Source organism: Panthera pardus, unplaced genomic scaffold (genome assembly GCF_024362965.1).
Source record: "Panthera pardus isolate Hobbes unplaced genomic scaffold, ASM2436296v1 HiC_scaffold_20, whole genome shotgun sequence".
In the NCBI taxonomy this organism is placed as follows: domain Eukaryota; kingdom Metazoa; phylum Chordata; class Mammalia; order Carnivora; family Felidae; genus Panthera; species Panthera pardus.
In genome coordinates, this window is record NW_026526766.1 from 58094534 (window position 1) to 58115219 (window position 20686).

General features: G+C 52.6%; 1 protein-coding gene and 1 long non-coding RNA gene across 4 annotated transcripts in view; one reads left to right on the plus strand and one right to left on the minus strand.

The window, feature by feature from the left end:
- Positions 1–1143: 1143 nt before the first annotated feature.
- The window catches only part of PAX5 (paired box 5), a 194733-nt gene continuing 175190 nt past the window's right edge, over positions 1144–20686 (minus strand). For all 3 annotated transcript variants that reach the window (XM_053908105.1, XM_019454478.2, XM_053908106.1), the window contains 2 exons: positions 14874–14960; positions 1144–8638 (listed from right to left, as the gene is read on the minus strand). In XM_053908105.1, coding sequence (XP_053764080.1) covers positions 8562–8638; positions 14874–14960 — 164 coding nt within the window. In that variant the 3' untranslated portion in view covers positions 1144–8561. The remainder of the gene's footprint in view (positions 8639–14873; positions 14961–20686) is intronic.
- LOC109270137 (uncharacterized) lies at positions 8633–20189 on the plus strand. The gene is made up of 3 exons (XR_002081445.2): positions 8633–9334; positions 12816–12993; positions 19756–20189. It is a non-coding gene; the product is annotated as an uncharacterized LOC109270137 (long non-coding RNA).

The window sequence follows — 20686 nt, forward strand, 5'->3', positions numbered from 1 at the left end:
GGGAGCCAGGAACGAGGGCCGTGGCATCAGAGACAGAGGGGCCTGCTCTGCCTCACCAAAGGGTCCAAGTTTCAGTTCCAAAATGCTGCCACTTGTCTTTGAAGCTCGAGCCCCTATGCCTCGAGCGCTGGGAAGAAAGGAGCTGGGCCAGTGCTCCGCTGCACCAGCATCCTTCTCTCTCCCTCAGGAATCACCTTCGTCACCATCCATTGCCAAAATGAATGGAAGCCGCACAGCCGGCTTTATTAAATATGAATGAGTCACAGCCCACGGCCCCCACGCGGTCACTCACCCACTCCATCTCTGGCAATTACCGCGTCGCACACACTGTGCCAAGGGGCGCCGCGGTCCCTGCCTGCCCTTGCAGACTGACACCGCCCAGCAGGGGCAGGGCTCAGGTCTGCAGCTGCCCCTGATGGAAAGCCACTCCTGGGCTCCTATGCAGTCCAAATGCTCCGCTCTGAAGCTATAGGGACAGGGCACCTTCCGCAGAAGGATCGTGGACGCTTGGGCTCTGAGGTCTGGCGGGGGATAGCCTGTGACTTTGGAGCCCAAGGTCTCCTTGCAGGACGGACTCCTAAGCTCTGTCTGCATGTCAAGGGTGTGTGGGTAACAGATATTTTAGATTTCAGGCAATTTTAAGATCCAGCCTGGATCAAGGTTAAGACCATGTGTGCAAGGGCACACGGTCACCGAGCACACATGCAGTGTGTGTTCACGTTCCCCACACAGGAGCCCAGTAGATTGTGAGTTTCATGTCACTGGGGTCCTGGTTAACCCCGTTCGCTGCTGTGTCCTCGGTGTTTGTTGAATGAATAAATGAGGCAGGTGTTACCGACCATTTTGGAGCTACTGAAGTTGAGTTACAGAACTCACCAAGGTTCCACGGCTGTGGAATATCAGAGCTAGGTGTCAAATCCGGGGTTGGGCTCCACCCTGCCAAGTGGCTGGCGGCTTGCCTGGGAACCCCTGCCCTGCCCAGGCCACGGTCCGATGCCTCAACACAGCACTCTAGTTACATAGATTTGTTTGACCCTGGTTTCATCAGGAGAGCCAGTAAAGTTCCCCACAGCCCATGTGGCTTCGTCAAAGGTTAAAAACAAATGCAAGTTGTACAAAGTTGGAAAAACAAATGAGATACAATTCTTTTCCTGAACTTAAAAAATTACTTTTATTTTAGGAACCAATAAAATTATGGCAAATATTTACAAATAATTATCTCACATAAAGGTTACATAAAATCAATCCTTCACAAGTAACAGTCACTCATGAAAAGACACACAGATATTGAAACTACGCCAATCTTATTGCAAGTTTCTCCAACTAATCTAAAAGAAAAGTGTTGCAGTCAACCATTTAACTTAGAATGAAACCACAAATTCCAAGTTTGACAAGAAAAAAAAAGGTAAAAAATGAAACCAAAATCCCACCCCTGTTTTCTCCCAAGTCCCACCCCAAGCCCCTGCCCTCCTCCCAACAAAAGAAAAATATGTCCAACATCTTTGGCAAATCGGCACTGCTGTAATTACATTCAAATATTATTACACACAAAAGCAACACACGTCACTAAGAAAAAAAAACCACCAATATTTCAAGTCAGGTATTTCTACTAGAAAAAAAGAATACAAAACATACACATTTTTAAGAAGCATTTTTTTTTTCAATCTGTTGGAGACAGATCATCTCCTACTTTCAAAGGCAATTCAATTGTGGTTTTTTGTTTTTTTGTACTTTTTTTGTACTTTTTTTTTTTTTTTTTTTTTTTTTTTTACAAGTAAGCGTCTATGCAGGCATCACAAACTTTGGCGGATATAGTAGATATGTATTTCTTTGATGCTGGAAGGTCAGTCCCTAAGACAAAGTCAACTGTCTCAAAGAATGAAAAGCTAAATCCATGTGTCTTCCTGGCAAAGAGTTCCATTTGCAATGTAATCTGCATTTATTTCTATAAATAGTCAATGTCCAAAGGCCACTAGAGGGTGAAGAACCGGGGCAGCGTCTTCCAGCAAGAGTCAGGGCAACACCCAAGTCAGATTTCCACCCTCCGCCCAGACTTAGAGGCCCAGCAGCTGGGGCCAAGGAGGGGGCCCTCAGTGCCCACAATACCCCACTCTGAGCTGGTGGCTCGGGGCCAAGGGATGGGCTGCTGCTGGGTCTGCTCACCATCTCTGACCAAAGGCGAGGAGAGCAGGCAAGGATTGGCATGAGGAGACTCAGCACTATCTCTGAGTTTCAAGTATGTCTGAGGTACAGGGGTGCGCGTGTGTATGTGCATGTACACACTCACATGCACACATATGGAGGGGAAGGGCTGATCCAGAGGCTTTGAGCTTTGCAGGGCATTTCAAAAAGACTCAGGACTTATTTATTTTTAGCTTTATAGCAATTAATTGGCTATTGATTGGTTGGAATGTTCAACTCTCCATTTCCTCAAATACAATAAAATAGTTTCATTAAAATGTATTCATGCTTGAAAATAGGGAGCCATTAAATGGTTTCCTTTCTGTTCCACTCCAAGGGAAATGCACCGTTTGTAAATCAAAAATCCATCATCCAAAATCACTTGTTCTTAATGGTGCTTTTAGAGAAGATGAGAGACATGGTCGTAAGCATGGTGCTTTGGGGGATAAGGGTGGCCTGGTGGCCATAGTTGCAGGACTGGGTGGGCCCGCAGTTGGGACGGGTGAGGCTCAGCTTGGCCCCCTCCAGCCAGGCCTCAGAGTCAGGGAAGGGGACACAGAACTCCCGGTCTCGCCCTTCCCCTGCTACTTCACACTTCCTTCCGCATGCCATGCTCAGAGCTGTCTAAAGCTGAAAGGTGGGATTCCTGCCCACAGGCCAAATACACTACCTGAGACTGACCCCATTTTAGAATTCATTAAGATTTCCTCAATAAATATATAAACAGCTGCATTTTCTCCTTATGCCGCTCAGGGGTCTAAGATGTGGGAAGAGGAATATCTAGACTTACTGCACGGTGGTTACATTTGCCCCTAACTCAGAGATGGGCTAAATGGGACCCCTGGGAACACGTGGACTCAAACTCTAGATTGGCAGGGACATGATCCTGACGTCTCCTTTGATCCTGGGGTGGGGGTGGTCCAGGAACGGGACCCCAGTGTTGAGAAATTACAGTGAATGCAAGAAAGTCTGGTGCCTGCCTGCTCCTGGCAGCAGCCCATGTCAGAGACACTGCAGACCCCTCCTCAGGAGAGCGGGCAGGCTAGGGACTTGCTTCCAGTCCTCCCCACAGCCCCTCGGGACCTGGCCGCCACTCTGGAGGTGCAGCCATGAGCTGACAGTGGGGAAGTGCAGATCAACACCACGGCTCCACCATGAATATGCAAGAGGGAATCCTGAGGTAAGGGGACATCAGGGGACAAGGGGCTGAAGGGGCTGCTGGGAGGTGGGGCAGACTGCAGGCTAGGAGTCATGGCCTGACTGTCCAATTTTCCAATAATGTGTTTTGTTACCTTTTAAGAAATGCACTTGCCTTGGACCTCTCTGAGGCCAAAAGAAGTAAAGGAATAAATTCTCCAGGAGCACCGATGTGCGTGCCTGGAAACCATCAGAGACAGGCTCCTAGATGGGTGACAAGGCCAAGGCTGCAGAGCCAGGTTCTTAGTGGGGCCACCGAGGAGCTGGTCTAGCTGAGTGCTATGGGATCCACCCACACCAGCCTGGGCCTGGCCTATCCAGGGACCCGGATTTTTCTCTACCCTCGGGGCAGCTGTGTCTCAGACATATCTTGTTTCTAGGTATTTGTCAGGAGCGCTTGGTTTGTTTTTAAGATTTGCTCCCCATAGCTTGGAGCTAAATTCTAGCTGAAATGTCATCCAGAAGGGGGCAGCTGATGTCAGAGGCTGCAAAAGGCAGGGCAAATTGCTCTGGGATGTGACTTCTCATAAAGGGATTTCACCCCTCAGTGCCCTGTGGCCACATCTGGGGCTCTTCCCTGCACAGAGGAAACGCCCCAGCAGCACTGACCTCCTCTCAAAACCAACAATCCCTCCACCCCCCACCACCTCCAACTGTTCTACCGCACCCACCTTCAAAGCCCAAACGGCCTGCAAGAACCCAGGTAAGGAGGGAGGTGGAAAGGACTGGGGTGCCTGTTCCTGACAGCGACTGGCCAATCTGAACCGCATCTTCCATCTCTCTGGGCTCCCATCTCCCCCCAAATCTTCAATGAAGAGCAAGGAGGTGGAGAACAGGGGCGCCTGGGGGCTCACTTGGTTAAGTGTCCACCTTTGGCTCAGGTCATGATCTCACGGTTTGTGGGTTTGAGGCTCCGCATCGGGCTCTCTGCTGTCAGCACAGAGCCTGCTTCAGATCCTCTGTCCCCCTCTCTCTCTGCCCCTCCCTTGCTGTCTCTCTCTCTCTCTCTCAAAACAAATACACTTAAAAAAAAAAAGGAGGTGAAGAAGAAAGGGAGCACTGGACAAAAACTGGGGGCCACAGGGGCACCTGGGTGGTTTGGTCGATTAAGCGTCTGACTCTTGGTTTTGGCTCAGGTCATGATCTTGTGGTTCATGAGTTCGAGCCCCACACTGGGCTCTGTGCTGACAGTCACAAAGCTAGTTGCCAGTGAGTGGGTCAAATTTCGCCCATATTTTTTGGCCGGAAGAGCATTTTAAAAGCTTTCACATTTGAATGCCATTGAATGGGGTAAGCAACCGGGTTGTCTTAGGTCCCACCACCCCATGCTGCCTCATGCCCTGCCTGAGTGGCAAGATTACTCCACCTGCCTGACCTGGAAAGTAGCAGTTTGGGGCCCTTGAGATTGTGATCTGTGTTTCCCAGGCCTGTGAGTACCCTAATGGGCCTGCTAGGGGACTCCTGTATATTGTCACAGCCAGGCCTAGAGTCTGAACCACAGCGGGAAGGATAAAGAAAAGAGTGAGGGACATCTCATAACATCTCACGACAGACATCTCATGCCACTGGAAACTTAGACCCCAGAGGTCAGATCTGGTCCCATGTCCAGGCCCTGCCAGGGCTGATGGTACAGTCCTGGACAAGATCCAATCCCATCGGAGTCTCGGGACACAGCAGGGAAGGAGTCTGATGAAACCTCAGAAGCACTGATGTGAGTGAATCTGGGCAAAGACTTTGTAGGTCTTGGTGTTAATGGGAATCAAGTCAGACCAGCAAAACTACCAGCCTGCAGGCCCTTTGGTCAGGCCAGCCTCTGGGTCCCTGTTCTTTCTTTCCTCATTGTGGGTCTAGGGGGTTTCTAAGATATTGAAGGGTGTGTCTAAGTCATAGGCTCCCATGACTGGAGCGCAATTCTGTGGAAGGTGAACGGGGCCTGGAGATCTGAGAATTCACTTCAGCTCTGTCTTACCGTGGAAGCCCCAAATCTCAGTTTTCCCATTTGTAAAATGGGCATTGTGATCTTTGCCCCAGAGAATGGTCAAGGATGGCAAAGCACCATACAAATGTCAGTTATGAAAAGGCTAACCCTAACTAAGGCGCCTTGGGAAAGGGATGTTGGATTTGATATGTCATCAAATTTTCAAGGCTGGAGCTAGACTAATGGTATGAAACTTTTTCATAAAATTCACAAGGTCCTTTTCCAAAAGTCAGAGCTGGAACATAGGGCTGAAGGTCCCTAGGCCTCCAGCCACGATGCTGGTGAAAGCCCCGACCTTGTGTTTTTCATTCAGAATTCTCTGGCATTTACTCAACGGCTTGTGTCCTTCGGAACCGTTCTCTCTGAGCTCCCGGGCAGCTCAACCAGCGCGGGAACTCTGAGCTGGGGAGAGCAGGTACATGTGTGAGAACATGCGTGTGCGTCCATGTGCTCTTGTGCTTCTGCCTGGCAGCCCAGGAATCAAGTGCTTGTCTAATAAATACCAATGCGATCTGAAGACCAGCAGAGCTTCAGAGAGGAAAGGCATGGAGGGAGCTCATCACAGGACAAGGAGAAAGAACAGTATGGGGCCAGATGGGCTTTAGTGTGCGCTTCAGGCTGTTGGTTCAGGGAAGGCTGACCTCCCAACAGCCTGAGACCACAAGGAGCGACAAGGATCCAAAGATGAGGATGCAAGAGGTCAAAGGCCTGACCCCATCACTTCCTGAAGAAGGGAGGGAGGAAGGGAAGGAGGAAAGGAGAGGCCAGCTAACATACCTTCTCCTACCTTGTCTGGCAGGTAGAGGCTGGAGCTCGTTCATCCTGTTTTCAGAGGTGGGCTCTGCCCCAGCTGCCTCCCTTCTTTGCCCAGAAGGTTCCAAGGTGGTGGGTGTGCCTGCAGTGAGCTCACTGGCTCCACTTCTGCCCTGGGTGCCTGGGCTCCCTCAGCAGTGCTAACAGCCCAGGACACTCCATCTGTGGCAGTGGACCCAGAGCAACCTCCCACTGCCCTCACTCTCAACTGCCCTCCCCAAGGATGGGAGGATCACCTTGTTCCTGGGGTCAGGGGGCTGAATGCCAGCTCCACCTCTGCCAGTCACTGCTTGGGGACTCCACCTTGTTGAGCCTCAGTTTCCTCTTCTGTCCTACCGCCTCGTAGGATGTTGGGGAGAAAACACTTGGTGGTGGCCAGAGGAGGTCTGTTCTATCTCCCTGCATGGTCCTGGGCTTCCCCAAATGGGGCCTCAGTTTCCCCTGAGGGAAGTTGGACTAGGTCTTCCCCAAGGCTGATTCCCACGCCTCTGGGTGTTCTTATTTCCTATTTGGTCCAAATATTAGCAGGACTTGGGTGCCCACCCTGTATGGTTGCTCAGAAGTGGAAGACATGCCCCAGATGACTCTGTTACAGCCCCAGCATCCTGGGAAAGAGGAAGGCAAGGAGAGAGCTGTAGGATGACCCTGCAGGTGACCCTGCTATACCAAGGCAGCTGAGGCTCAGAGAGGTGAACGTCTGAGGTCCCACAGCAAGGAAAAGGTACGGCCAGGACAAGACCTCTCAGACCCAATAACGTCAAGTTCAGGCTCTCTCCACCCCAGCTCTTTGCCAATTTGGTGACGTGCCAACATTGGGGACACTGTCACATGAGATGGCAACATCCATTGCTCTCACTGTAATTCAGCCCAGATTCGGGTAGTGCCTCACCTTGCTGTTCTGAGTTGGCAAAAGAAACTATTCAAGGAATTGAGGCCCTGGGAGAAGAGATGGTGGCCCCTGGTACCCCTATTTCAAAACCACTCCCAGTTCAGACACCAGTTCCTCACTGCCTGTCCTAATCTTCCCAGAAGGCCTTCCTCTGTCCCCTGCATCCTCCCAGGTGGGTTTTTCTGATCTCACCAGCCCACAGCGAGTTCTCCAAGCTCCCCTCTCCAGGCTCCTGGGGCCACTGGCCATGGCTCTGACCATCACAACCCCTTGCATCAATAGGTACATACCCACTGTGCAAGGTTAGGCATCTGCTCCCACCCCAGCACCTCTATTCCCAGCTGCATACTAGGCTCCACGAGGGTGGGGAGGGGTTGATCAGGAAGTTCTGGCTGACTTCTGTAGGTGTTTGTGGTCCTCAGTGCAGGAAAGTCCTTTTTGTTAATCATTGTCTACATGGCAGGGACAGGCTTGCCCAGAATCCACTCTCTGGCATCCTGGAGGGTGGGAGAAATGTCCACGGTGGGTGTCCGGTGTGATATGAACCTGGGAATTCCTCAGAAAACACATCCCAGTTCAGTTCAGTGGTTCCAGGGCCTTGGGGTTCCCGCCTAGGACTATGGTCTCCTGGGTCCTGTCCAGCCCTAGCATTCAAAGTCCGCAATGCAGTCAGCACCTTGGACAGCATCTTACTTTAGAGTAGTAGCTGAAGACTCTCCCAGACAGTTCTCTTTGAGTCCTTTGATATGGAAAAGAGCTGCTCACACTGCATTGGGCCCAGGGAAATGAAGTCAGGAAGCCAGGGCATCTCTCCAGAGTGTGTTTCTCCTGAGGAGGTTCTCAGGGGGGAAGCTTGAAGCATAACTAGCCCGATGAGACTCCTAGTCCAGACGTTAAAGAAGTAGCAATGAGCAGGAGGCTGGGCCCTGAGGTGGGCATCCTTAGTCTCAAGGACAACTCCAAGCCCACCCTTGGGGGGCAGCCAGAACAGAGGGGATACTCTGCACACAGGTCTAAGATTTCCTGTGACACATCGGGAGTACTGGATGCAAAATGGGTGGGCTGTCTGCTCAGCTGGACCCTCAGGCCCACAAAAAAGCAAGAAGGTATTTACATGGGTGCTGTTGAAGCGACAAAAGCAAGCTCTCCTTCCCAGGCCTGGGGCAGGAAGACAGGTGGATGGTCAGACAGCTGGGGACTGGCAGGCGAGGCTGGGGCTACAGTTGTCTGAAGAATAGTCCGTTGGTTTGCAGAGACCCAGCTGCTGTTGGGAGAAGCTCACTGATTGACTCTTAGAAATGGACGCATGTCTACAAGTCCAACAGCCTTACCATGGAACCCCAGAGTCCCTGGCAGGAAAAGGTTGGGAGGGAGTTTCAGGTGAGTGGGGGTTGCTGGGGGATGGTCTCGTTGGGCCCCTCTGGCCGTCTTCAGAGGGGCTGAGAGGCTATCGCCCTCAGTGATATGTGTTATAAGTGCTTGGCGCCTGCCTGGCTCCGAGGGTCAGTGACGGTCATAGGCAGTGGCGGCTGCAGGTGGGGCAGCCCCTCGGGCAGCGGCGCTGTAATAGTATGGGGAGCCTGCGAGAGACAGAAGAGAGCACAGAGTTCGAGGGTGACCTCGTGCCCCATACCTGGGGTCCCCTTTCCACCAGTGTCCCCCACCCCTGCCCCTTCCTCCCTCCCAGCCAGTCCAGGCCAGTCTGTCCCAGTCTGTTCCCCAAATTGCAAACCTGATCAGGGTTGCTTCCTGCTCACAAGATTTCAAGGCCTCCTCACCGCCTAGAGCTGGAGTGGGCAGACTGGGGCCCTCAGGTCAAATCCTCCCTGCCGCCTATTTCAGTAAACAATGTTTTACTGGAACTCAGCCTTGCCCATTTGTTCCCTGTGTTGTCTGTGGATACTCTCACGCAACTACAGAAGAGCTGAATATTGCAACTGAGACCACACAGGCTGCAAAGCCTTAAACTATTTATCATCCAGCCCTTGACAGAACGAGTCTGCCAACTTTTGACCTAGAGGATGGAAAGTCATCACTTCTCAGTTTGCCCTGTGGATACGTCGGGACCTAGCTCCGCCGACCTCTCTGGATTTACCTCCTACAACCACTGCTTCCCACTCCACACCGCTCACACATCACACTCCGGTGAAATCAGACTCTGCAGGCATCTCACACAGACCCTAATGCTAATAGTAACTACCACTGGATGAGCATCTCTTCTGCCCCACACCGCAGTGTCCTTCACATGTGTTGTCTCACTTCAACCTAGAGGGCAGGTGAGTCAGCCCATTTTATCATACTCTCTGATGCCTTTTCCCATCCTCTGCTTCCTGAAGCTCCTTGCCCCGAGCTCACACTCTGCCGCAGCCTGGACCATGTGCTCTTATCACCTCTTCAGTTGCTTCTTTCTCTGCCCGTGGATAGAGAGCCCCACAAAGGCAGAGGCTGGACGCTGCTCTTCTTGGCGTCTTTCTTTAGTCCCCAGTGTGTAACCTGGCACATGGCATGTGCTCACAGCCAGGTTTGTTGAGTCAGTGAACAACAGCACTGAGTAAACGAACGACAGTGAAGACCCCTGCCCGGTCATTCATTTATTTTCTGGCTCTACTGCAGCAAGGGGCAATGCTGCACAAATATCACACACAGACCAATGTTCAGAGTCAGGAGGGGGATTTGAGCTCCGAGAGAAGAGCTCTGGGGAATTCAAGATTATTCTGGCAGGGTCAGGCTTCCTGGAGGATGTGGGTTGGACTGGGTTTGGAGGACAGGAAGATATGGACATGGGAAGACTGAGGTATGTGAGTACGTGGGAGAAGGGCCAGGTGCTGCCCGTGACCTCCAGACAGAGCCAGTGTGAGGGCCAAGCTGGATTCCTCCCACTGTCTCTAGGCTTCATTCTGTGACTACATGCTTTGGATGAGGCTTCCAGGAGGCTTATTCTGTGCCCTGACTCCTCCCCAGGGATGAAAGAATCTGAGGGGAGTCCAGCAGATTCTCAGAACCACAAAGGCTAGGCTGTTGCCTCCTTCTACAGATGAGGAAACTAAGCTCAACAAACCAAAACCATGTGCCCAAAGTCACAGGGCCTCTCAGTGCCACAGCCTGGCCTGGATTCAGGACACTTTCTACCACAGTGCAATTCATGGCCTACACGATGCTGGAGGCTGTGTTTATCCAAGTGGACAGCAGTAGGGGTCCTCGTTGCCATCGTAGATCAATACATCTCTTGGGGTGGGAATAGTGAGCTTCTTAATTCCCCAGGGGAACCGGCCCGTATTTATTCTGAAATCTCAGCCAAATCCAAACCAATCCTGGCAATTCTCCCGGATACCTTAACTGAGCACCAAGGCCTGGAGGTGGCTAGTCAGGCTCTATCACTCTTGGCTGAGTGACCTTGAACAAGTGGCTTCCCTCCCTTGAGCCTCATTTTTGTCATCTGTAAAAGGGGGTCACAATGGAGCTATATGAGGGCACCATGAGAAAAGGATGTGAGAGTGCCTTGGAAATAGGCACTTTTCTAAGCCCTTTATAGCCATTAACTCTTTCCATTTCCAAAACCATTCCATCAGGGAGGAACTAGTATTGTCCCCGTGTAGTAGATGAGGGAACTGAGGCGCAGAGAGAATAAGCAGCTTCCCCAAGATCACATAGCTAATCTGTAATCAAGAGGGCAAGCTGGGGCGGGGAGGCACTCTAGCATGTGCCACAGTGGCCCTCCAAACCCAGTCCTAACTAGCAGATACACTACTTCCTCCCTTTGCCTCCCTGGGAGGCAATATGGCTCAGGCAGCAATGACAACAGAGGAGGAGCAGGCAGTGCCTTGCTATGCTGTTCCAGAGGCAAAGACGCCAATCCCAGCCTACGTATTCCCAGAGATGCGTTTTCTGATGCCTCCTCTGTGACCTTCCTAGTTGGAGCCCTGACTCAGAGACACCTGTCAGCCGGCCTCCTCTGCTCTCTCTTCTGGGATGGGGACAGCATTAAGACAGTCACCCACAGAGCATCTGCAGTGCTAGCCCTGCCTGCTGCCTGAGCCCAAGCGAGAGGAACGTGTGTGTGTGCCTATGGTGGGGGCATCCCTGCACGCCTGGGCATGGCACGGGAGCAGGAAAACCACAGGAGCTGTCCTCGCAAATGGGCCTCGAGGGACAGGAAATGGAAGTAAGGCTTCTTGGACGATCCTGGCTCAGCCCTCTGAGCTCCCCACTGGCCACCTCTCACCCTCGGCTCTGACTCACTCCCTTCTCGAAGCCTAATCTCTTGGCCAGCCTGTCCTGCAAAATCAAAACTGCTTGCATTTACCATAAGAAATAAAAACAGCACCTTACAAAGCACTCTGTCTTTCTGGTGCCCATTAGACCTCCTTCTAGAATAAACTTGTCCTTTTCTTCTGTCATTTTTTCTCTCTAATTCTCATTATCATCAATTTACTTCTTGGCACAATCATTTCAGGCTCCTGCTCACTCTCTCATCCCCTTAGAGTGGCCACAGGCACACCCCATTCTAATCCTAATTGACCATCGCTTTCTTCCCCACGGCCTGCCTCTGTGCCTTCCCAGCCTGATCACCGTGCCCTGGCTGGGCCTTGTGTGGACAACCTACAGGCAGTTCCTGCAGAGGAGGCTCAGTGGGGAGGGAAGTTCACCTGAGCAGTCAGTGTGCAGCTTCATTAGGCAGCACTGTCCCTCCACTTTGGTGGTGTTTCTGTGAAGGGGGCTTCAACCAGGCTGGCCAAGGTTGGACAGTGTGGGCAAGGGTGTGAGTGCGCATGCGTGTGCGTGTGCGTGTGTGTGTGTGTGTAGGGTCTCACCTGTTTCCACAGCTCCCATGGATCTAGCAGGAGCACCATGGAACCGAGGAACAAGTTTCCACACCCCTGGTGCCCTCCCCAGAAATAGTCTAGCTCCCTGCTGCAGTGGGATTCTTTCAGCTTAAAGCCCTGAAGACGCTCTGGGTAAAGGGAAATCTGGGAGATGTGAGTGGGCCTGGAGCTTATTTGCAAGACTATGGTAGAGGAAACCTGGCATCTCACCCATCTTCAGGAAAGTGGGATCCCTGCTCATTCAGGGCTGTGGGCCTCAAGAGAGCATCATATCAGCTCCTTGCTTGCATGAAGCTGCCACTGGCAATCACCCTCACTTTACCCCTGAGGCAGCTGAGGCCCAGACTGGTTGATGACCTGACCGTGATTCCCCAGGTCATAGAGCTGGATGGTGCAGGGGCCACCTCTCACGTCTGTAACTGCCCAACATTGTTTAAGCTTTTCCTGTATCTGCAGGGTCTCCTGTGGTATGAGGCCCGCCTCTTTGAGCTAGAAGTCAGAACTCGTTCTCCCAGTCGTGTGCTGCTAGGGCACAGGTATATCACCTAGGTTCTGCCATTTAGACTCCCTGGCAAATGGTTTTGACTGGAAAGGGAGCAGCCTGAGGAGGTGAGTGGGCTGAGGGACTCGATCTGCTCGGATCGCCCAGCAGCCTGGCTAGTGCAGCAGCATAGAGCACAGGGCCAACCGGTAGCAGCAGGAGGCTAGAGCGGCCCTGGGAGTGTGGCTGCGTGTTGTTCCTGGCTGTGTGTCCCGACCCGTGTCTCTTTGGTCCTCCTGGAGGTCCTGGAAGCCCACGATATCCCTCAACAAATTGGTTTTCTGCTTAAACTAGCCAGAGTGGATTCTGTTGTTTGCAACTGAAATTCTGACAGGTGAATACAATAACATGGCTTTCAAAAATTGACCAGAGCTATTCTCATCACATACATAGTCTGTATTTAGGACCCGCAAAGCTTCCTATGGAGGGATGAGGCTGAAGTACCGTTGGGACGTAACTGGTCAGGGGATGAGAGCGCCACATCACACGCTGGTTACGAAAATAGGCTCTGGGCTCCGCGTAACCTGAGTCTGAGACCTCATTCTGCAACCTGCATGCTGTGTGACCTCAGGTAAGCTAATTAACCTTTCTGAGTCTCACTGTCTTCATATGTATGTGATGAGATAGTAGTATGTGCTCCCTTGGGCTGCTGAAATGATAAAATAATGTAACCCACATGAAGAGTTTTTGCCTGGTGTCCACACAATTAGCAGGTACTCATTTAGATGGACAGGATTTTGTTTCTTCTTCCTTCTCTCCATACTGGTTCTGGTCCCTCTCAAGGCACTAAGCACCTCCCAGCACAGACACACTTGCCTGAGGCTCCCTCACCTCCAGCCTGGGAGCGACCTGACACAGAGTCTACATCCTTTCCATACCAGAAACACAGCCCGTGCCTGATAACTGGGGATGTGAACTGGATTTCACTTGAGCTTGAGCAGCTAAGGCCTCAGATGCGGTCTAGTCCCACCCTCCCCTTGCCATCCTCTTGGGCTCCAGACCCATCCCTCTGCCCCTACCCCTGCTAGAATTCTGGTTCAGGGAGACCATGGTTAGCCCTTGCCTCCTGAGACTGACAGCTGGGCCTGAGGCTGAGACCCAGGTCTCTCAGGGGGTTTGTTTAAGGAAAAGCATTAGGTAAGTGGAGACATGGCTCCATACTTAGAATTAATTTTTACCAAAACCAAAAAAGAAGTCTGAGACATAGTCCACAGATGAGCCCCTCTGGGAGGCCATAAAAAAGACCCTGGTCTTCTATGAGTGACATCGCCAGACATAGGGACCTGGAGTACTAACCGGCATTTGTTCTTTATTGTACCCACAAGTTTTGCATAATATGCCAAAATGCTTTGGGCAGCCTGAGGCCCAAGTACATGAAAGGGTGGTCTATGTGTCTATGTCACGTGTCTGTCCTAATCACCTAATCACGATCGTGACTTCAAGGCCTCCTTCAAAGACCCATGACCTGGCAATTTGAGTCTGAAGGTACCAGGTTCTTGCTTTCTTGATGAAGTCTGTTTTCCAGTCCTAAAATAAGTTAGGATCAAGGAATTAATAGGTTCTGATTTAAGCAGGCCTTAGTAAGCTGGACGGGCAGACCTGGATGGTCTCTGAGGCTCTTCCTGACCTGTGTAGAAATTCCTCAGCTGACTGCTGGGGCAGGATCAGTGTTGTCACTTGCAGGCTCATTGGCTAGCGCTGCCCCCACGTGGTGAGTGACATCTGTCAGCCCTGGGCCCTGGTTTCATGCTCCAGAAACTTGAGCTCCCATTATCACTCACCAGCTGGTTTCATGTAAGTTAATTTCAACAAAACAAAAGGCTCTCCTTGGCTTTTTGAGGGCTGAGTTAGCCCTGCTTGATCTTTGGAGTGGCCCAGATATCCTTGATGATGTACACAGATCAGGCTGGCCCCAGCAATGGATAATCTGGGCTCCAACTGAGCTCAGAATGGCATGACTTGGAAGGCCTTCAGCCACAGGGCAATCAGTTTCCAAATGGAGCTGGCTTTGCTGATGTCCATGGCAGACATCACTAATCAATCACTAAGCCTCAGAGTCCTTATCAAGATGGGTAGCCACTACCAATCAATCCAAGTCGGCCTCCTCACTGCCTCTTAGAAATTTCTCACTGGAATATTCAATGATTCTTAAGAAATATGTTACTCTTGGGCAGGCAATTTTTCTACATTCCTCTCATTTCTTCAATGCCCTTTTTTTTCTGTTTCCCTTCTCTGCCATTTTCCCTTATCCACCAAAACCTCTGGGGGAGGGATAAGGGTACATGGTGGGCTGCAGTGTGTTTACTGTCTGAAGCTCCCATCACAACCCCCAGACTACCCATCCCCAATCAGTGACCAAAACTCAGGCTGTCAAGGACCCTGGCCCAAAGAGGAGTCCTAATGGGGCAGCTGATGACCCAGAGGCCCCATAGGGCCTCTACCAGTACTCACCGAGCAGCCCCGGGTTGGGGAACCTCCAGGAGTCGTTGTATGAGGGATACTGAGGGTGGCTGTAGGGGCTCCCGGAAAACTCACTCCCTGTATGTGGTGGGTGGGGAGAGAAACAGGAACCAAATGTCAAATCAGGTTTGGAAAATGCCAATGGCATGTACCTCTTACGTTAACGGCAGGTATTTTTTGTAACCAATAAAGGCAAGTCTGGTCCACATCCTGACTCAGTGGACAACTATCATTGGTATTGTATTTCCCCCTATAACATTTTTCTCAGCAGTGGGAGTACATACTGGCCTCTAAAATGTGTACTGTGAAACTACTATGAGCCAGGTGTTCCCTGGGGTTATTGGACCATTTTACAGGTGAAAGGGTCTCTCACAAAATGACTTTGACCCAAGTTCAAAGCTCCAGGCTGCCTGGTTCTCAGCCCTGACTGAGGCACTCCAGTGCCCCAGTGTGGATTCGATTTCACTTCCCATGTGTTTCCCGAGTGGCTCTGAACTGAGAAGCCAAAGGCAACCTCAACTGTAGTCTGGCCCTCTGTGTGGTAAACCTAGAGGTGGCTGCTCCGTGGGCCTTGGTCTAATGGGGAGGATGAGACACAAACTCAGACCCAAAGCCAGGAGAAGGCAGATGGCGCTTGACTGAGATGAAGGGACAAGCCAGAGGGCTGGGGAGCACAGAAGGGGGAGTGGGTGGGGGCCTTGCAGGCACTGGAAAGGTGTGCTCAGGCAGGAACTACAAGCTGGGCCGGGGGGCAGGGGGGCGGGCAGCGCTGGGGAAAAGGGCATAGCAGGCCTGGAGGACGGCTCCCTCTTACCCAGCTGCTCATGGGGCAGTGGTTCTTGCATCCAGCCCTTCCCTGTGCTCTTTCTTCAGCCCCACAAGAGCCTGTTTACCACCAGCCAGTCATAGGAAAGGAGTTCAAAATCCCTGCCCTCAAACCTTGCTGTCCTGGCTCTGTAGCAGGAGGGCCCTGCACGTCTTGTCCCTGTGGCTGGGACTCCAGAGGGCCTGATGCATAGCAGAGACCTCAATGCCTGGCCCAGGCTGTTGGTAGCTGGCCGTTGACTGGCTTTTTAAGCCACTGGTTACAGAGTTGTGCACCCCTCCCTGGCAGTGGTGATGGGAGTTATACAGCCCCGTGAGACCACCCTGGGCCCAAACATGCTTCCATGGAGTCTTCTCAAGGATGCCAAAGGGCAGGGGCCTCCAGAAGGACCAACCAGAAGTCAGGACCTGGAGCACTGCTCTTTCCCCAGCAGCCAGGCCCAGATGTAGGGTCCCTGGGGGCTCCCCCAGGTTGGGCAGGAACAATAAAGGAGGCCTGCGGGGCCAGCCGCTCCCACCCCTTGGGCCCAGCTAGCCTCCTCCCCATTTCTACAGGCAACCACAGGCAGAGCATGCGACAGACACACACACACACACACACACACACACACACGCATGTGCTCCTCCTCAGGCCTCTCTGGGGGCCACTCCCAGCCTGACAGGCTGAGCCTTCCAATTCTCTGTTTTTTATGCCTCAGTGGTCAGCGTGTCAGGTTCCGGCGTAGGGAGGGAGAGCATGGTGACAGTGCTGGGCCGCAGCAGCCCAGCCTCCGCATATCCATCAGTGCCTCCTCCTCCTCCTCCTAGGGGGCAGGGTGGGGGATCAGAGAGACCGAGCAGCCTGGAGAAGGGGGACAGCCACCCTCCCCTCAGGGCTCCGGGCTGCCCCATCAGAGGCACTTCCTGACAGCGTTGCGCCTGGGCCCAGGGCATCTGCTGGCAAAGGCTGTCTCTGCTTCTCCATCCAGCAGCATCATGCCTGCCGGCCAGCTCAGCTCCAAGGCCACCTCTTCCGGGAAGCCTCCTGGATCTCCAGCCCCCGGGAGTGCAGGTCTTGGGTCCATTCGGCCGGAGTTTACTGTGTCTGTGTTATTTGCCTTGCACCCCCCACCACCTCCACCCTGTCCCCAAATTGGCTCTCTGACACCTCTTTCTCTGGGAAGCTGCCTCTTCAGATGCACTCAGTTTCCCACAGCACTTACATGGGAGTTTCCTGTGATGCGGAAGTGTCTGCCCTGCAGGTCTGGGTGTGGTTCCTCTCTACACCTGTGTGCTGCCTCCCCCCGTACCCCGCCCCCTGCGTGACGCCCCAGCCACCGAAGACAGTCCGTGTTCCATGAATCACTGCTAACTCGCCTGCCTCTACCTGTAACACAACAGTCTTGCACGTATGTCTGCACGACTCTCTCCCTCACTGCCTTCTAGGCTTTTTCAATTTTATCTCCAGACCACTGAATTTATTTTTTTTAATTTTTTTTTAATGTTTGTTTTATTTTTGAGAGAGAGAGAGAGCGCGCACGAGCGGGGGAGGAGCAGAGAGAGAGGGAGACACAGAATCTGAAACAGGCTCCAGGCTCTGAGCTGTCAGCACAGAGCCCGACGTGGGGCTCGAACTCACAAACAGTGAGATCATGACCTGAGCCGAAGCTGGACGCTCAACCGACTGAGCCACCCAGGCGCGCCCAGACTCCCGAATTTAAAATGGTAACTCCTCCCACCTGATCCCTCTTTCCTGCTTTATTTTTTTTCCCCCATAGAACTGATCACAATCCAACATATCTTGTTTTTTGTGCTTATCTTTTTAATTCTGCCTCCTCCAGTACGAGGTAAGCTCCATGGGGGCAGGAGTTTTGTCTGTCAAATTCATGTCTCCATCCCAATGTCTAGTACAGGGCCTGGCATCTAGCAGGCATTGAAAACTGGGTTTTTTTTAATGTTTTTTTTTTTTAATTTTTTTTTTTTTTTTGAGACAGAAAGAGACAGAGCATGAATGGGGGAGGGTCAGAGAGAGGGAGACACAGAATCTGAAACAGGCTCCAGGCTCTGGGCTGTCAGCACAGAGCCTGACGCAGGGCTTGAACTCACGGACCGCGAGATCATGACCTGAGCCGAAGTCGGCCGCTTTAACCGACTGAGCCACGCAGGCGCCCCAATGTTTATTTATTTTTGAGAGAAAGAGAGAGAGTGCAAGCAGGGGAGGGGCAGAAAGAGAGGGAGACACAGAATCCGAAGCAGGCTCCAGACTCTGAGCTGTCAGCACGGAGGCCGATGCCAGGCTTGAACCCATGAACTGTGAGATCATGACCTGAGCTGAAGTCGGACACTCAACCGACTGAGCCACCCAGGCGTCCCTAAAATTTTTTTTAATGTTTATTTATATTATTTCTGAGAGAGAGATAGACAGAACGTGAGTGGGGGAGGGACAGAGAGGGAGACACAGAATCCGAAGCAGGCTCCAGGCTCTGAGCGGTCAGCACAGAGCCCAACGCGAACCCACAAACCGTGAGATCATGACCTAAGCTGAAGTCAGACACTTAACCGACTGAGCCACCCAGATGCCCCTGAAAACTGTTGAATGGCTGAATAGGTACTCCCCGATCAACTAGGGACACAGATGGTGGCTCCCATCTGTTATTAGTACTGACGGCCAGGATTCAGGCCAGTTTATCTGATCCACTGTCAGGTTCCACTCACCACACTATCCTGCTCCTCAGCAGAAGATGTGAACCCCGAGGGACGCCCTGCCGGTCTGTTGAGTAGGGGCACGGTGGGCGTCCTCGGCAAGCCCTGCTCTGTGAGATGCCCTGGGAAAGTGAGCATTCTGGGGGAGGGGTCATGAGGCTGACCTGTGGGCGTGGTCAGCCTCCCCCACTCATGCTCTGTCTCTGGGATGCTCCGAGGTGCCACTCAGAAAGCTAGTGTAGGGAGCCCTCAGCCCATGAGATGTGGGGAGGCCGGGTCCTCAACCACCCAGGAAGCTGCCCATCTATAAACCTGGCCTCGCCTGGCCCCAAAGACGGCTGGGAAGCAGCACACTGCCTAGGTTCAAGCCCGCGTGCTACCACTGAACCCTCAAGTCAGTTTGGCACAGAGGCTGGGAGCAAGGGCTCTAGAGCCAAACTGCCTGGGTTTAAATCCCGAGTCGGCCTCTTCTGAACTCTGTGATCTTCGGCAGAGTTAAGATCATTCAGCCTCTTCATGCCTCAGTGTCCTCCCCAGTGAAGTAGGGGCAACTAACAGATGCCCCTGATCTGGTCATTGTAAAGACTGAATGAGTGCTACACAGAGAGTGCCTGGTGCACAGTAAATGCTCAGCAATGATGACCATGACCTGAGACTGGCCGCCAGAGCCTCCCTGGCATCCAGAATCTCATTTAACCCTCCTGACCATCCTGTGAAGCTCACAGGTGGGTGCAAATGTCTGCATTTTACATGTGAGGAGACGGAGCCTCAGGAAGGCAGGGGTGGGGGGCGGGCTCCCAAACGGGCGTCCTGCCTTCCAGCCCAGGACCCTCTGCCTACGTGACCTGCCCTTCCATTTTGGCCTCTGTCTCTCTTGTTTTCGAGGCCCTTGTCAGCTGAGTTTCATTTTCACTTCTCAGGAGCCATGGTGCAGAGAAGGAGGCCTTGTCCGTAGGGCTCACTGAGTCCCACCTGCTGCTGGCTTCTCCGGGTCTGGAGGCTCCAACCTCTTGCTTCATCTCCCTGCTTAAATTCACCACCGACATGACACCCCGGGAGCATTCACCTTCTTTCCTTTCAAACTTCACAACAGCAGCTTAGAAGAGGGAATCTTGCCCAACCAGGAGAAGGTCTGGGGAAAGCACGGGGGGTACTTTCTGGCATGCAGTGGGGAGCATGTGAGCCAGGATAGATAGGATGTTGATATGCAGAGGGGAGGCAGGGCATCCCAGGCACAAGCAGAGGTCTGGGGTGGGTCTGGTCAGAGTGTGAACCTCTGCATGGCCAGGTCATTGTGAGGCCCTGGCGGAGGCAAGTCGCAGAGCAGAGCTGGTGGGGCAACAACGCTGTGCTTTTCTCCCATTAGAGCCAGTACCCGGGGAAGACCAGGCAGTGCCAGAATCTGGAGGACAGCGGGAGAAGGGGAGCCTGCGGTCAGGGAGACCAGCCAGGTGACGGCAGCCACAGTCCAAGCAAGCGGGAACAACCACATGGCTACAATAACCATAGGTACAAAATGATGCTCCTTGGGGCAGAAAACCGAAGTCCCCAGTTCTGGCTCATCCTTAGGACCCTCAGCTACCCTCCGGCTAGCTGGCCGGAGACACAGATCACACAATAAGCACCTGCTCAGATGGTAGCTACCCTTGCAGTGAGCGTAGCTGTCACGTATAAACACGTTGAATCACTATGTTGTGCACCTGAAACAAATGTAACGTTGTGTGTCAGCTACACTTAAACACAAAACTGAATTGAAAAAAATAATAAAAACCTTCTCTTATGACTGCACAGCACAAAGGACAGCATGGGCCCCTTGTCTCATTCCACTAACTTACCCATGCTTTTGGCACCTCTCAAAAATACCACCCCCTTCAACTGGGAAACCTTTATTTTTTATGCATTAATAGAAAAGTCCCTATGAGGCGGAATGGGTGCCAGCTCATCTCATGTCCAGGTGGCCGTCACTCAGGGGCCAGTGACACCTCCATCCGGAAGACACGCGGCACATGGGCCCTCCTCAGAGACAGCTCCTGGCCTGTCTGGAGGTGGTCACAGATAAGCCCCCAGGAACTCTCACCAACCAAACACATCATCATCTTCTCCATCCCGGACCTCCTGGGAGGGAGCAGTCCCAAGGGGAAACCAGGATGGAGTGAGAGCAGAGTTGGAGTCAGCACTGCAGGTTGGGCCCCTGACGCTTTGTGGGAGCAGAAAGTAGGCAGGGGTGAGGAAAGGTGGGCCCACAGGTGGGTGTGGACATTCCTGTGGGAGGGCCGGGCTCTGCACTCAGCCCTTCC